The 16,899-nt window shown below is 46.8% G+C and overlaps 1 protein-coding gene across 2 annotated transcripts in view; it reads right to left on the reverse strand.

Annotated features, from left to right (window-relative positions):
- FLVCR2 (FLVCR choline and putative heme transporter 2) overlaps positions 1-16,899 on the reverse strand; it is a 63,465-nt gene that overhangs the window by 20,640 nt on the left and 25,926 nt on the right. For both annotated transcript variants that reach the window (XM_084791600.1, XM_084791599.1), the window contains 2 exons: positions 4,377-4,518; positions 1,514-1,654 (listed from right to left, as the gene is read on the reverse strand). In XM_084791600.1, the coding sequence (XP_084647726.1) occupies positions 1,514-1,654; positions 4,377-4,518 (283 nt within the window). The remainder of the gene's footprint in view (positions 1-1,513; positions 1,655-4,376; positions 4,519-16,899) is intronic.

Here is a 16,899-nt window from a genome sequence, read left to right on the forward strand (position 1 = left end):
TCTTTTTAGACCAGGCTAGCGTGGAACTCATATGGATCTGCCTGCCTCTGCCTCTACAGTGCTGGGATTAAAGGCGTGCGCCACAACCGCCCATAAGCTGGGATCTTATAGGCACTCTGAGGAATGGAGAACCAGATTTCTAAGGCTAACAAAGGTCTACAGAGGTCTACTGTAGACAGAGAGGCTACCAGCTTTGGTGTGAGGCTGAAAAGCATACTGCTTCTCTGTGAAAATAAGTCTCTCCTTTCTCTCTCTCCTCTCTCTCTCTCTCTCTCTCTCTCTCTCTCTCTCTCTCTCTCCCCCCCCTCTTCTCTCAGATTTGTTTACTTATTAATTTATTATTAATAACTTATTAACTTATTAACTTATTAATATTAACTTATTAATATACAGCATTCTGGCCTATAAGCCAGAAGAGGGCACTAGATCTCATTATAGATGGTTGTGAGCCATCATATGGTTGCTGGGAATTGAACTCCCGCAACAGATGATGGTTTTGAGAAAAAGGGCATTGATAAACCTAGTATGCAGATGCTATTTAATTTAAGACTGCTGTATGCCAAGCACAGTTCCAGAAAGAAATATATGGGCACCTGTGGAATACACAGGAAAATGTTGGCTTTGGAGTTGGGCATGATGGGACATGCCTGTAGTCCCAGCCACTGAGAAGACTGACCCAGAAGGCTCACTTGAGGCTTTGCCTGAAGCCTGGGATATGTGACAAGGGAGAAAATGCAGGCTTTCAAGTTTAACGGATGCATTTGGACTCTGGCTCTGCCACTTGCAGCGTGTGACCCTAGGCTAAGTACCCAGCCCCTGAGTTTTAGATTCTTCCTTTGTTAAACGAGGATAACTACGGTATTGACCTCACATGGATACAGTAGGAACTGGGATTTAGCTCACGTTAGACGGCAGTGGCATTATTAAACAATGATTGCACACTCATAGAAAACAGGGAGTCATGGCCAAATGAGTCTTAGTTTGTCTTGTCAAACCAATTTCATGTCTTTGATTCACAGGTTACTGAGTGTGTTGCCCTTGATTTCATGTTAACTTTATCCAGTGGTTAAAAGGTCAAGTGTAGGCTGTGAGGTGGGTAGACTTGGGTAGCCCTTTGACTTCTTGAACTAAGGGTATCCACTCACAGACTGGTAGCCATGTAAAACACAGGTGTCTTGAATGCTGTGGCCTTGTTCTTGTTTTGTTTTTCAAGACAGGGTTTCTATGTGTAGCCCTGGATGTCCTGGAACTCACTCTTTAGACCAAGCTGGCCTTGAACTCAGAGTTCAGCTTGCCTCTGCCTCTGCCTCTGCCAGTGCTGGGACTCAAGTCATGCACCACCACTGCCCAGCTATGGCCTTGTTTTTTAACACTCTCTGATCTTAGGCACCCTACACAGATATAGTCAATAGGCAACTGGGTCTTCATGTAGGTCCCCTAGTAAGGGGAATGGCAGCTGTCTCTGAGATGGACTCTATGGCCTGGGGGGCGGGGGGACACCTGTGTGCCTTACCATAGGTGATGACCAGCAGTACGAAGTTGAGGTTTTTGAAGAGCCGGATGATGGAACTTAAGTAGGAAGCATCAGTGGACGCCAAGGCATAACTCAGGGACTGGGCCCTGCTGGGAGGGTACTTGGGCTTCTCCTTGAATACTGAAAGAAAAGTAATAGAGATGATGGGAAATTCGTGTGGCCCCAGCCCAGCAGTAGGAGTGCCGCACAGGTGCAAGCTGGCTCCATCATCTAGGGAGGGGGCTGAGACTGTGAAAGAAATAACATTGTTTCCAGAGAAATCTTCCCAACTCCTCTCCTAAAGTTATTTCTCCTTGTCTGGGGCTTGGCACAGAGTCCTTTCGTGGCTTTTTTTCTCTTTTTGCAGTAGAAGGAATGGAGCCTAGGGCCTCAAGCGTACAAGGCAAGCAGCTCTATCTCTGAGCTGTTATCTCCAGCACTGTCATTTTTATTTTATTTCCTTTTCTTTAATAACCCCTGGAGGACTAGAATCATTGAGCCTCCCAGAGTGTTCAAAGATCAAGGCAGCCTGTAATAACCAGCAAATAACATCCCACAAAGCAGAAGTGAAAGGACACACACACACACACACACACACACACACACACACACACACACACAAGTGAAAGCTCAACATTGGAAAGTTATGAAGCCTGTGAGTGGCTCAGCTCCAGAGACTTTGGGGTCATAGAGTCTGGCACATGGCAGCCAAGCTTTTCCCTGAGTCACTGAAAATTAAAGTAGGAAAAAGCTGAGAGTGGATTCCCAGTTTCACCAATGCTGAACCAGACTTGTCTTGTAGCAAAGGCTGCAAAGTGGTTGTGGGAAACCACATCATTTTATTTAAGGCCTAGTTCCACACAACTGGTGTGATGTGACCCCACTGAGGCTCATCTGGCTCTCTGGAGGGCAGGTCTATTTAACTTATTATTTGACTAAATTGGTCCCCCACCTCTCACCCCCAATCATCTAAGCAAGCACCACGTGGCCTTTGGCAAGCCCCGTGAGACCTCTCCTGGAAGGTGAGCAGTCTGCCTCCAGAGGAAGTTCTGGAAATGAGGTTAGCTCTAAGAGCAGATCAAAACATCCCCAGCCGCAACCATCCCAGCTTTGCCTTCAGAGCCCTGCCTCTTCCTTCTCCAGTAATAATTCTAGATAAATTCTCCCACTGGAATGTGCCATCCATTGTCTAAGCTGCTCAGCTCCCCTTCCATCAGACGAAAATAATGCAAGCAAGTGATTTAGTGCCACTGCACTGGGTCCTGTCTCAAGGATTTGCCAAGCATGAACCACGACTCAGATAAGTTGGTTTTTTTTTTCCCCCATCCTTCACCCAGTTGGCTACTATGTAATAAAAGATCCAAACATAGTAATGCCCTACCACCACCTAGATTTGCAGTTGCAAAGAGCCAGGACCTCACTGGCCATGAAAGCCTTTGGAGGCAAGCATGGTAGAATGTTAAACTTCTGTAGATCCAAGAGGCCCTTGGCTGGTTCATTCTTCCTTCTTCCCACTCACAGTTCCTTGCTGCTAGTGCTAGGAAATACTGTCCTCTGTCTAAGCTACCTGGAATGAGATGACACAGAGAGTACTGATTTGAGATCCGCATTTAACTGCATGACTCTGCAGGTGAGCCAGCACACAGGGATAAATCTTTACTGCCTGAGATAGGATTTGAGGGCAGAGGGCAACCCAGATGTGGGTGACTAACAAGCCAACAGGGAAGAAAATTCTATCTGGACATCTCTGAATTTCCCCCAATAACATAACTTACATGAAAACAATAAGTGTTTGCTTTTTGTTGATGTTGTTGTTCACTTTTGTTGTGGGTTTGCTGATGTTTTATTTGTTTTCTTTGAGTCAGGGTCTTCCTATGTAGATTAGGATGTCCTTGATTTAGTCATCCTCCTGCATCAGCCCCCAGAGTACAAGGATCACAGGGGCCAGCCAGGAGATATAAGTAATCAAACGCGTGGATGAGTAATTGGACATCTGTGTGAAATGTTACTACCACCTACCTGAGCTTGCTTGTTGGAATTAAGTTGTTCAAGGATAAATTAATGGTCATTCTTTTCTTTACACTCTTTTATTTTTAGATTTTTTTCCACAGTACATATGTTACTCTTATAATTAATAATAATGATGTAGAAATTTGGTCTCCAAGTATTCTCAGGTTAACCTCAGATTATTAGTGCTTGTGGACCAATTTCTGTTTATAATTTAGAACGCGGCATTAAACAAACTTGGACTTCAGTCCACTCCCAGCCACTTGCTAGCTGTCTAATCTGGAACGACTTACTAAATTTGCCTCCATCTTAGCTTCCTTCTTGAAGAGATCCTACAAGGCACCTCATTCATTGAGTTGTTGGGAATAGATGAAATCAGATATTCTTGGGAGTCGGGGTGGGGTTTGGTGAGGCAGGATTTCTCTGTGTATCCCTGGCTGTCCTAGAACTCATTTTGTAGATCAGGCTGGCTTGAACTCAAAAAAGATCCTCTGCCTCTGTCTCCTGAGTGCTGGGATTAAAGGAAGGTGCCACCATGCCTGACTTGAAATCAGACATTCTTAACACAACTCCTGTGACACTGGCAGTCCCCCCTGGGGTCTCATCAAAGTGACAGCAGTCTACCTAATTGTTCTGGTGAGGTGAGAATGGAATTAAACTTTTCCTAGGCTGATAACAAAGTACATAGCGCCCGTTAGTACTATATTAGGGGCAATTACTCAGGCTAGGACATCTGAAGTCTGTAAGAAGCCCTACCTCCAGGGACTCTAAGGATCCGTGGTATTTAGGGCCATGTTCATATCTGGACATAACTTCCCTACCCCACTACCCACCAGCAGCCTACTAACGATCTTACCGATGATGACAAGGATGAAGAGGAGAGTGGCCACACCTCCTATTATGTAGAACATGATGCTGATGTGGTAGGCAAGCTTTTCCTGGTCTTTGATGTTGGGTACCAGAACAGGAGGGACCAAAAACCCAATTGCAATTCCAAGCTATAGAAGACAGACACAATCAGTCAGTTATCAAATGGCCAAGAGCCAAGAGACAAACTTAGAGACTACCGTCAGGGCACATGATTTCTCAGGCTGGGGAGATGCTCCGTTGCTTCCGTGTCTAGAATGCAAGCATGAGGACCTGAACTCACACTCTGAGCACCAATATAAAAACTGAGTGTGGTTGCATGTGGCTGTCACCCCAGCATTGGAGGGCCAGGGACAGAGGGATCCCTAGAGCTCATTGGCCAGCCAGCCAGCAGGATCAGTAAACTCCTGTTTCAAAAGGACAATGGAGGGACACACCCAATGTCAGCCACTAGTCAACATGTGCACATACCCACATGATCATGCACATGTACTACACACAAGCACATACACATACAAAGATATTTAATTCCCAATTTCCAGTCCTTCCCCATATACATGTCAGAATTATTTCCCCCAACCAAGACTCTTGGTTGACAACTTGGCTCATGCACACTTCTGACCCAAAAACTATGGGGAAAAAAAATCACAGGCAAGATCACACTACAGGCTGGCTCTCCTCTAGTGCAAAGGAATGAGTAATGGCTTCCACATCCCGCATCTCTGGGATACAGTAATATAATGTTGACATGTTTTTTTTCTTTTGGACTATTGAAACGATCAGTTTCACTGAATCTGTTAGCCCAGTGCTAAGGGTTCAAGTGAAAAGCTTCTATAACCTTTAGCCACAGAACTTGCCTTCAGTGACAACTGGAAGTTGTCAGCCCACTTGTAAGCATGAATGTCTCAGTTCACTGTGTAATGACTTAGCAATATCTAAAATTTCTGTAGCATGAGTTCATACATGACTGCAAAATGATTACAGACAGATAGGCAGGCAGACTGAAAGACAGACAGACAGACAGACAGACAGACAGACACACACACACACACACACACACACACATGAATTAAGACACCTCACGTTAGTGTTGGTGTTCAAAAAATCCTAAGACCTAGCAGATAATATGACCTGAGTGTTCCTGAGATCAGAAACACAGTGGGTCAGCCACACCTTTAATCCCAGCACTCAGGAGGCAGAGGCAGGTGGATCTCTGTGAATTTGAGGCTAGCCTAGTCTGCAAAGCAAGCTCAGGACAGCCAAGGCTACACCGAGAAACCCTGTCTTGAAAAAAATAAAGCAAAACAAAAACAACAACAACAAAAAGAACAAAAAACCAAACAAAAAGAAACACAGTGGCTTATCAGTTACTAACGTAAAACTCCCAAAAGTCCTGCCACCCTCAAAGGTGGGGAGCCAGGCCAGCCAGGGCTTTCTCCTGGGCCTGGATGTATGCAGAAGGAACATAGTTTCTTGTCTAAAACCTCCAATGGCCTGGAGCCAAGGCGTTGGAGGAGCTACACTTTTGAATCCTGGGACCTACTTTGCCACAGTTTGAAGGCTGTGGTTATCAGTCCCAAGGCCTCTGAGTGTTTGTTCAGTCTGTGGCACTTGAGATAGCCTGTCTTCCCTTTGTGCAAGCCTGCTTGGTTAGTTTACTGCTGAGTCCATTCCCTGTATGATGGTTCTGCCCCATTTTCCCGTGAAAACGGTATATAAGATGACGTCTTCTTAATAAACTTACTTGCCTTGAGCCACTGAAAGACCTTCTGACCCCAGCTTACCTGTCATCTTCATTTTTCCCAGCCCTGGACCTCCCCCTCAGGAATCTCACACGGAAGAACAGCCTGTTGGTCCAGGTCACATAATACCAAGGTGGAAACTAGACAGAGTTCATCAACTCAGGCAGGCCTCCTACTCTACAAGCACAAGATGGACAGACGGACAAGTAGCAGTGCCTAGACTCAAAACCTATTTGCTCTGCAGTACTGAAAGGGGCAGCAGAGAAACAGCTCTTCCCCCTCACTGTCACCCTAGTCAGCTGCCACTCTGTTCACTTCCTGCATAGGTGTCCCCTCTGTCAATTATTGTCAGTCAGATGGCCTAAAGTGGTTCCTAGCTCTGGAGTAGTCACAGACATTGGCAAAAGGTTGTGTGCAGGGACTGGAAAGATACCAAAAGCTGCTAAGAGCATTTTCTGATCCTCCAGAGGACCCAAGTTCTGTTAGCAGGACCCACCCAGGGGAGTTCACAACCACTTGTAACTAGTGGTTGAATCTCATGCCCTTGTCTTGCCTCTGTGAGCACCTGCATATACACCGCACACACACACACACACACACACACACACACACACACACACACACACACCATTTTTTAAGGCTGAATGTTCATATCCCACTGCAGTATATCAATAAATCAGGTCCATCTTTTTAAGCACCTACTGTGGAGAAAGTGCTCTGCTAGGCCTCTAAGCTGTACCAAGGTGTGAAAGGTAGGAGGGGTCCTGCTTTGGATGCTTTAGCCTCTAGAACAGCAGCTCTCAAGCTTTGGGTCGTGACAGCTTTGGGGTTCAAATGACCCTTTCACAGGGGCCACATATCAGATATTTACCTTACAATCCATAACAGCAGCAAAATTTCAATTATGAAGCAGCAACAAAAATGCTCTTACGGCAGCACAACATGAGGAACTAAAGGGTGAGAACCAGTGCTCTAGATGGTGGTTAAAAGGAAAATGCAGCAGATAACAGAAATGGCATGAGACGGGATGAAGGATAGAATGCTATAGTTGGAGAGTGTTTTGAAGACATCCATACAACCTGATGATTAGCCGGCTAGACTATGTGTCTTTCCGCTCTGGAGGCTAAGAAGCTTATCTAGCAATGACCTGAATTCTAGCTGAGTGGAGGTAAGAAAGGGTATCTACCAGCTTTCGGGCTGGAACCTCTTCCTGTAGTACAGCATCAGTGCCTTGAGAGAGGCCAAGGTGGGTAGGCACCATCCGTCACCAGCTACTCTGTCCCAAGGATTTGTCAGAGCTGAAGCAGGGGGTAGTTAATTTGTTAATTTTAAGTTTTGAAAATTATAAATAATGGGGGCTGTTGTGACACTTTGACCCATATCTAGTTCTTACAATATTTGCATAACTGATTGAGCACACCTGTTACCACATGCACAGCTTTGTATACTCCAGATTTCTCACCAGTTTCGTCTGTCTGTCTCTCTGTTTGCGTATCCATCTGTCTATCCACCATGACTGAGTGAACACTGGAAACACAGTCATGGACTCTTACTGAGCCTTGATCTCAAGAGGTGGGAAGATTAAACCATTAAAACTCAAAGAGGCAGTCCCATATGGGCCTTCCTATGTTCTGACTTTCCACACTGGGCATGAAAATAACTCCAAAGCTACTTCCTCCTACAGAAGGCTTACCCCAAGACAGCATCATTCTCCATCACTCTGACTGAGGGTCCCTGAGCCCTCACTACATCCTCTTAGCTAGAGGTGTCATTCTGCATGGACTTCATTGGGTACTCTCTTGGGAACACAAAACCAGAAGTGCATACTTGGAGTGGAAAAGGGTGAAGCACTAGATCAAAGGAGCTCAGGGCTCCTAAATGGGAGCCAGGCGGCAATGAGGTGGTCTATCATTGTCCACGGTTTTTGTTTGTTTTTGTTCTTTGAGGCAGGGTTTCTCTGTGTAGGCCTGGCTGTCCTGGAACTCTCTCTGTAGACCAGACTGGCCTTTAACTCACAGATCCGCCTGCCTCTGCTGGAATTAAAGGTGCGTGTCACCCTGGCCCAGCCCTGTCCACATTTTTAAATTTTTTTTTATTCACTTTACATCCCAATCTAGCCCCATCCTTCCTCTCTTCCCAGTCCCACCCTCCCTACCTCTTTCCCCCTCCCCCTCCCCTGTTCCTCAGAGAAGGGGAGGCCCCCTTCAGCCCACTCCAGCTCATCAAGTCACATCAGGACCAAACATGTCTTCTTTCCCTGTGGCCTGGCAAGGCAGCCCCACCAGGAGAAAACGATCAAAAAACAGCAACAGAATCTATGTCAGAGACAGCCCCTGCTCTCCTTCCTAGGAGACCCACATGAAGCCAGAGCTGCCCATTGGCTACATCTATGTAGGGGGCCCCATTGGGGACGACAGGCCATATGGCCAATGTTCAGCCATCTTGTCCAAGTCTGCACCTTTAGGTCTCTGTCTTTCTCAGAGCTTACCTTTCACCAGAAACTAGCTGACCCTGTTGTGAGTCAGCAGATAAAGACAGATAGGGATGAAGCGACCCTGTTGTGAGTCAACAGTTAGACTAAAGCTAGATAAAGACAAAGCAAGATACCCTGTGTGGCAGGACATTATGACTCTGCCTGGAATTCCCTATGTTTTGAGAAAAAGCTTGCAGCTGGGTTGCCATAGCAATATGCTTCCCTGCCTTTTGAACTATAAAAGCTGCTGCCTGACTAATAAAGATTAAGAGTTTGATCAATCAGACTTGCTATCCTTTCTTGTGTTTTGCATTCTCAACAGGCAACCTCCCTCCCGAGTTTTAGTCAAAGCCTGCAGGTCGGGTCAGGGGGCTAGGTCCAATCTATGCGTGGCCCTTGGTTGGTGCTTCAGTTTCCTCAAGCCCTCTGGGCCCTGGTTAGTTGGTTCTGATAGTCTTCTTGGGGAGCTCCTCTCCCTTTCAGGTCCTTCTATCCTTCCCCACACTGTTCCACAAGACCCCCTACACAACCATCAATAAGCCAAGCTTGTATGTGAGTCCACGGGGTCCACTGCCTGTGTCCATGGAGGATGGATGAGAGGTAGAAGAGTTGCAGGTGTGGGGTGAGTTCACCCTGCCTACAAGAGGTGCAGGCATAAAGATAGAGCAGAGATTGAGGGAATGTCCAACCAATGCCTGGCCCAACCTGCGACCCACCTGATGAGAGAAAGAACCAACCCCTGACACTATTAATGATATTCCTCTATGCTCTCTGACAGGAACCTAGCATAGATGCCCTCTGAGAGATTCTACCCAGCAGCAGATTGAAATCGATGCGGAGATGGAGGCTCACAGCCAAACACACTGGGCAGGGTAAATTTTGGGTCAAAGCTTTTGTGAGTGGGTTGGTATTTCCCTCCCTCCACTAGGAGCCCTGACTGGTTAGAGGGTGTCCCCTTCAGTCTCCATGACCCCTGCTACCAGGAATCTCAGCAAGTCACTCCCATATCCTTCCAGTAGACTACCCTTTCTTAGGTCTCCAGCTGTTACAGAGATGCCTCTGCCCACAGTTCTCTTCTCTCTGGAGGTCTTCTGTCCTCCCTTGTGCTCTCTCTTTTACAGCTGATGATACTAAGATGCAGAAATGCCACAGAATCTGCCCCAAGCCACATGACAAGAGACAATAGAACTGGATGGTGTTTCAACACACAGCTCTGAATCCAGGGCTCACAAGCCCACTGCCTGGACTTTATTTCACTCCCAAAGAAGTGTTTTTAAAAACACATGACAAATGAAAGGCTGGAGAGGAAGTGTATTTTCTGTCTGAGCATCCTTTCTGTAACCTCAAGGAAGATATCACCATGTTTCGGTAATGCCAATTGTCTGGGATATTTGGTGATGTTGACTTTGGTAACAGCAATAGTCAGGGCTATTTCCAGGGCATGGTGAAAAACATGTCTGTGCAGCCTGAGGTCTTCAGGTAGCAGGAAAAGGACACGCTCTATGTGACCTTGACACTTGTACTCTTGGTTCACTCATTGGAGGAACAAAACTAAAGCCAGTAAGCCACTGGGCTGTGTGTGGAGTAAGACTTGCACTGCAGCGCTGGCATGTGACAAGTGCTTCCTTAATGTAAGTGGGGCCTTGGAGCCACACCAAGCCCTGCCTCTTGAAGAGCTCTAACAGGCCTGAGCATGGCAGACACAGGCCCGAGCATGCCAAACAGTGTTGACAGGTTTTGCCTTTTAGCCTTCTTCCCCTTGCTAAAACCCATTAGATTACATTCCTTATTTGGCCACTTCCTCCTTCTGAGATTGACCACCAAGATCCAGCTATCAAAGATTGCAAAGTTCAGCAATCAAAGTCCCCTTCGGCTCACCTAATTAACATGCCCAATTAAAATTAACCACCTCATCCTAACACGGGCTCCCCTTCCCCCTTTACAAACTGCTGTTTGCCTATGGCCTCTCTATCCAGAGGCAGTCCTCTGTCCCTCCAGGGAAAACATCCCTTCCCTTCTTTTCCTTGGCCTTTTCTCTTCTCCCTTGTCCTCTGGCTCCAGTCCTTGTCTCTTATTCCATGACCTTTGTCCCTCTGAGGCAAATACATCTCCTTCCTGCTGAGAACTTTGTCTTGGTGTGTCTTGTCCCAACTCCCCACCAAATCCACACATCTACCTTACTCTAAAAATGCAACATATGCAATGTCATCTCTGAGGTCCACCGAACGACTGCCCTGTCACCATCTACAGAATCCTCACCTGTCATCAGAGAATCCTTGTGTGAGTTGCAATTCAGTGCAAACCATGGCACAGTGCTGCCCTCCCCAGTCTTGGCTGGTCATGGGGCTAGAATATTGACCAATCTGTAAGGAGACTCCAGGTTCGTCACACACACACACACAAAATCAGGGAACTTTATATCCACGCAGGAATGAGGGTTTGGGACCACGTGCAACAGGCAAGGAACAACTGGACCCCATCTGAGCGTTTGGTTAAGATCCAGGGCACATCATCTTCCTGACACATGCTGTTGACCAGATGGACTCTGCTCTTCTCTATCAAGAAACTAGACCCTCAATGAGTGGTGCTGCACGCCTTTAATCCCAGAATGAGGGAGGCATAGACAAGTGGATCTCTTGTGATTTTGAGGCCAGCATGATCTACAGAATAAGGTCCAGGACAGCCTGGCCTACACAGAGAAACCCTGTCTCTAAAAACAAACAAACAAACAAACAAACAAACAAACACAACAACAAAAGGACGGTTGGATGGCTGAGGTTAAGAGCATTGGCTGTTCTTCCAGAGGTCCTGAGTTCAATTCCCAGCAGCCACATAATATAATGTGGTCTGATCCCCTCTTTTGGCATGCAGGTGTATATGCAGGCAGAGCAATGTATATATAATAAATAATTAATTTTAAAAAGAAAGAAACAAGAACTTCAACAGGTTTGTTTGTTTGTTTGTTTGTTTGTTTGTTTTTAGAGACAGGGTTTCTATGTGTAGCCTTGGCTGCCCTGGACTTGCTTTGTAGACCAGGCTGGCCTTGAACTCACAATGATCTGCCTGCCTCTGCCTCCCTGAATCCTGGGAGTAAAGGCATGTGCCACCAAGCCCAGCTTCCTCAACAGAGTCTTAAAGACTCACATTTATATCTCCTTTGGCCACCCATCTCCCAGGCATCCGGGCTATTCTGAGAAACATAAACTCACTGTAAGCCCCAGGCTTGGAGCCTAGTGGGCTCATTCTTTCCCTAGACAGTCTCTAGCTAGAGCCAAATGCATTCCTCTGAACTTCCAAGTTCCAAGGAACTAGCTCCCTGTTGCCAAATCAAAAGTATCCCTTCACTGGGTCAGTACCCGTCCCTGCAGGAAAGCCCTCTGGCTCTGAGGGCTGGCCTCACATCTGGTCTCACATGACTTAACCTGGCCTTGCTTTGTTCCTTGAGGGGCTCATGCTACATCTTCATTAAAACCCTCACCTGTCCTGGTCCCTACCTCAGCACATGCGACGCACCCCATCACACTGAACAATAGTAAAGGGCTATACTCTGGGGGTCAATCTGAGTTTAATCTCAGCTCTATCATTGACTTCCGGTGTCCCTAGGTGAACTCACCCCACACCTGCAACTCTTCCACCTCTCATCCATCCTCCATGGACACAGGCAGTGGACCCCGTGGACTCACATACATGCTTGGCTTATTGACGGCCACCATCTTCCCCTAGCCCTCCTCCACATTCCTCTAGGGCTCCTCCCATACTCTTTCCCACATTCATTCAGCCATCTTGCACAATTCCTTTGCCCCTTCAGCCTCTCTACCTGCCTCCCAGGTGGCTGCAATCTCTCCCTCAGCCACCATGCCAGTGTCCATGGATCTCCACGCTCACTGGCCACACCGCCCTGTTCAGAGGTCGCCAAGAAGCTTCCCCCAAGAAGAAGAAGAAAGGAAATCAACCCAGCACTCACCTCCCTCGCCCCCAGTTTGCTGCTATGGGGTTTTCCTTGCTACTTCCAGTCATTTTTCAGTCTCGTTTCATCCCACGTCACTACAGATTCTGTCCTCCAGCCAGGAAGGAGAAACCCTGATGTGTGCCACCATTGCCCAGCTCAATGGCAGCCTTTTTTTAAAAAAATATTTTTATAATTTTTTTTGTGTATGAGTATACTCTATCTGCATGTGCACCTACACGTCAGAAGAGAGCATCAGATTCCAGTATATATGGTGGGAATTGAACTCTGGACCTCTGGAAGAACAGACAGTGTTCTTATTGCTGAGTTATCTCTCCAACCCTCAATGGCAGTCTTTACAGCACTTGGCTTGATTTCCCCAGGCAGGGATGACCTCCTTGTCATGACCTTCTCTAAGCCTTTGGTCTCCAGCCAGCTTGCTGCATAGACAGGTGTCAGTGAACAAGTGAGCTGTAGCTAAGAGCTTACTGAGAGGCTCCCACTTTCAGAGCCGATTTGTCCATGAGCCCAAGAGCACTGAAAAGATGGGCTTGGAAACCAAATCTAGATAAGGTTCTCAGAGACCATTTGCTAGTTTTTTCTTTTCTCTTTCTTGTTCCTTCCTTCCTTCCTTTTTTTTTTTCTTTCTCTTTTTGTGGGTTTTCAAGACAGGGTTTCTCTGTGTAGCCCTGGCTGTCCTGGACTTGCTTTGTAGACCAGGCTGGCTTTGAACTCACAGAGATCTGCCTGCCTCTGCCAGTCCAAGTGCTGAGATTACAGGCATGCGTCACCGCGCCTGGCTTGACTTATTTATTTTTTTATGTGTGTGTGATGGTCTATGTGTCTCACATGTGTTAGGAGCCTACAGAGGTCAAAAGAGGACATCAGACACCACAGAACTGGAGTTCCAGGAAGTCGTGAGCCTCTATGAGGGTGCTGGGAACTGAACCTGGGTCCTCTGGAAGAACAGCAAGTACCCTTAACCACTGAGCATCTCTCCAGCTTCCGTAAGTAATCTTAAAGCAGGCAGTGTGGTGCTTCTCTCCCAAGAACATTTTCCTTAATGAGATGACCCAGTAAATGTGTGTTACTATGAAGTTCTATATACATTAGCAATGGTCTTATGATCTAAACATTAATCTGAAGCTAAGCTCACAGGATGGACAGTTCAGGGAACTCAAGCTGCACAGATAAGCTTAAGACAAATTATTACATGTATGAACTTGATTTGTTTATTTTGGGTTTTGTTCTGTTTTTGTTTTTCAAGACAGGGTTTCTCTGTGTAGCCTTGGCTGTCCTGGACTCTTTGTAGACCAGCCTGGCCTCGAACTCACAGAGATCCACCTGCCTCTGCCTCGTGTGCTGTGATTAAAGGCGTGCGCCACCGTGCCCAGCTATGTATGGTCCTTTAAATGTGCTCAAATACAGTATGCCCAATTCCCATCCTGTACGAAATCATATCAAGTGCTCCTGAGACCAAGAGGCTAGGCCCTGGTCTCTCAGGCAAGCAGAGAACAACCACCACTGAAGTGCCACCAAAGATCAAGTCCATTTGAGCAACTATGGGACGAAGATGTCCACACTGTGCTTCTTGTCCTCTCTTAGTGGTGTGTGTGCTGAGACACCATGGAGATGACGCTATGCAAGCGTGAACGTTCTAATACAGAATCCTGGAGGCTGGAGAGAGAGCTCAACAGGGAAAGGCACTTACTGCTCAGCCCAGTGACCTGACTTTAACCCATTGGCCCCACATGGTAGAAGATAGAAAAGTTATCTTCTGACTTCCACTGCACATGTCTACCTCTACCACCGTGCCCCCCCTCCCCGCACACACACATGTAGGAATAAATGTAAAATAAAACAAAAAACCTTTGCCAAACACCTTGGGTAGTAACATGTAAACACTTAAACCTGCTAGTGAGTAACTGACCTGGACAAGTGGAACAAAATGGAGACCTAAGAGGCCCAAATTATGCAACAGAAGTCATCGCTGTGGAGGGGATATATCATGGGGCCCTGGGACCGAGGCTGTAGATAAGACAAAGAGAAATGAGGAAGACGGGGGTGGCTGCTGGGACACTGACCCACGGAAGAACTGGGGGGTGGGGCTGGAGTCTTATCGTGAGAACGTGTTCCCAGCCACCCAAGATTGCCAGGCGGCTCTGAGGGATAAGGCACAGTAAGCAGGAATAATCACACATGGCAAGGCATACGCAGATGACCACATCTCAAATCCCCAGGCCCTTGGCCTCTTTGGACAAGGCCAATTTGGGATTAAGGAAGTAGGAGGCCTTTGTGAACAAAAATGGCCCCATTGATTTATGGGAAATCCCTCATGAAAGGAGTTTGTGGGTCTGAAGGCAGAGCTTATGTGTGGGAGAACCGAGGAAATGAGGCCAGAGCTGGTCAAAGCCAGACTTCCTTAGATCTCCACCACATCACCAGATTTGTCCTCAGAGCCAGGATTATGCTGGTGGCTTATAATGTTGTGCCAATGTTTGGTTTCCTGGGTCCTTGAATGGAGGGCAAGATGCTAGGGCAGTAGTTCTCAACCTGTGGGTCAAGATCCCTTTTGGGGAGTCAAATGACCCTTTCACAAGGATTGCATATTAGATATCCTGCATATTGGATGGTTACATTATGATACAGTAGCAAAACCACAGCGATGAAGTAGCAACAAAAATAATTTTATGGCTGGGAGTCACCACAACACGAGGAACTGTATTAAAGTGTCACAGCCTTAAGAAGGTTGAAAACCACTAGATTAGGAAACTACAGGGGGTGGGCAGAGGGGAAGCAGCTGGGGAAATAAGAATAGCCACCAGGCTCCGTGGTGCATGCATGTAAATCCCAGCACTCGGGGAAGCAGAGGCAGGAGGATCTCTGTGAGTTCGAGGCCAGCCTGGTCTACAAAGTGAGTCTAGGACAGCCAAGGCTACACAGAGAAATCCAGTAAGAAAGAAAAAAAGAAAGAAAGAAAGAAAGAAGGAAAGAAAGGAGAATAGCCCACAGTTACCTATTCCTTTGGAAGATAATAATAATAGCAAGGTGAACCACGGCCCGATGTCGCAGGTGTTGAATTAATCCCTATTCCAAAGCTGGTTGAAAACTAGCTTGCTCAGGGGCCCCTAACAATAGGTGATGAGACTGGACTACCAGCTCAGGTCTTTTTATCTATCAGGCTAAGTGCTGTAGCTGTTAACTGTTAACTAGGAGGAAGCGCTAGGTGTGGTGGCACACACCTGTGTCCTAGCACTTGGGGAACTGAGGCCTGTGAGTTAGAGGCTGATTTGAACTACACAGTGAATTCCAGGCTAGTCTACGCTATGACAGAGTCTCAGTAAAGGCCGGGAAGATACAAACACCGATCGAGAGGGAAGGAACCTAATATGTGCTAAGCATTCACTGCGTGTTGGACAACATGCTGAAGAATTTTTCCCACGCTGACTCCTTTAAGCCCTCGTACCCACCCCCCTGAATTCAGTAACATCATTGCTAGATTTTTACAGATGAGAAAACCTTTGGAACTTGCTGCCTGGCTTCTAATGGCTAAGATTGAAGCCCATGGCCATTTAATTCCAAAGCCCTTGCTGGGAAGAGACAAATGCCACAGGACAACGATGCCCCCAAAACTGGCATTGCTTTTGGCTGACAGACTCCGGTCTGTAGTTAGAGTTGTTGAAGAGGCAACGGCAAGAGTTATTTCCAGCCATAGTTGGCTTTGTTTACCAATAGTGACAACCTGTGGTAGTACGTGTGTGTGTGTGTGTGTGTGTGTGTGTGTGTGTGTGTCACAGTACACATGTGGAATTCAGAAGACAATTTGTGAGTCAATTCTCTCTTTTCCTCATGTGGGACCAGGGGATCAAACTCAGGCAAGTGTCTTTGCCCACTGAGCTATCCTACCAGACTTAATTTTGGGTTTTGTTTTGCTGAGACCAGCTAACCTGAGTCTGGCTAACCTGGACCTCAATATGTAGACCAGACTAGCCTCAAACTCACAGGAGTTTGCCTAAAGGTGTGTGCCTTCATGCCCAGCTGGTTTGTTTTTGTTTGTAAGACAGGGTCTACCATTGACCTTGAGCTTCTTGAGGAAGTGAGGCTGTCAGGCCTGTCTCTGCCTCCCCAGTGCTAGTCTCATCGTTTTCAGCGTTGTTTACCAGGGTGTGCCACCACCAACAGCAGGACTCTTTCCTTATGGGATAGTTTTGTTTAGCTTGTCAGTTTGTTGAAGACAAGAGCACTGGCTATCGTTTCCTTGGGCTGCCCCTCCTCACTAGACACACACTAAATAAATAATGAAAAACTAAAGAAGTTGCGATGGCCAGCTCTGACTGCCAACTTGACACAG

The sequence above is a fragment of the Acomys minous genome (genome assembly GCF_964271855.1).
Source record: "Acomys minous genome assembly, chromosome: 8".
NCBI lineage: Eukaryota > Metazoa > Chordata > Mammalia > Rodentia > Muridae > Acomys > Acomys minous.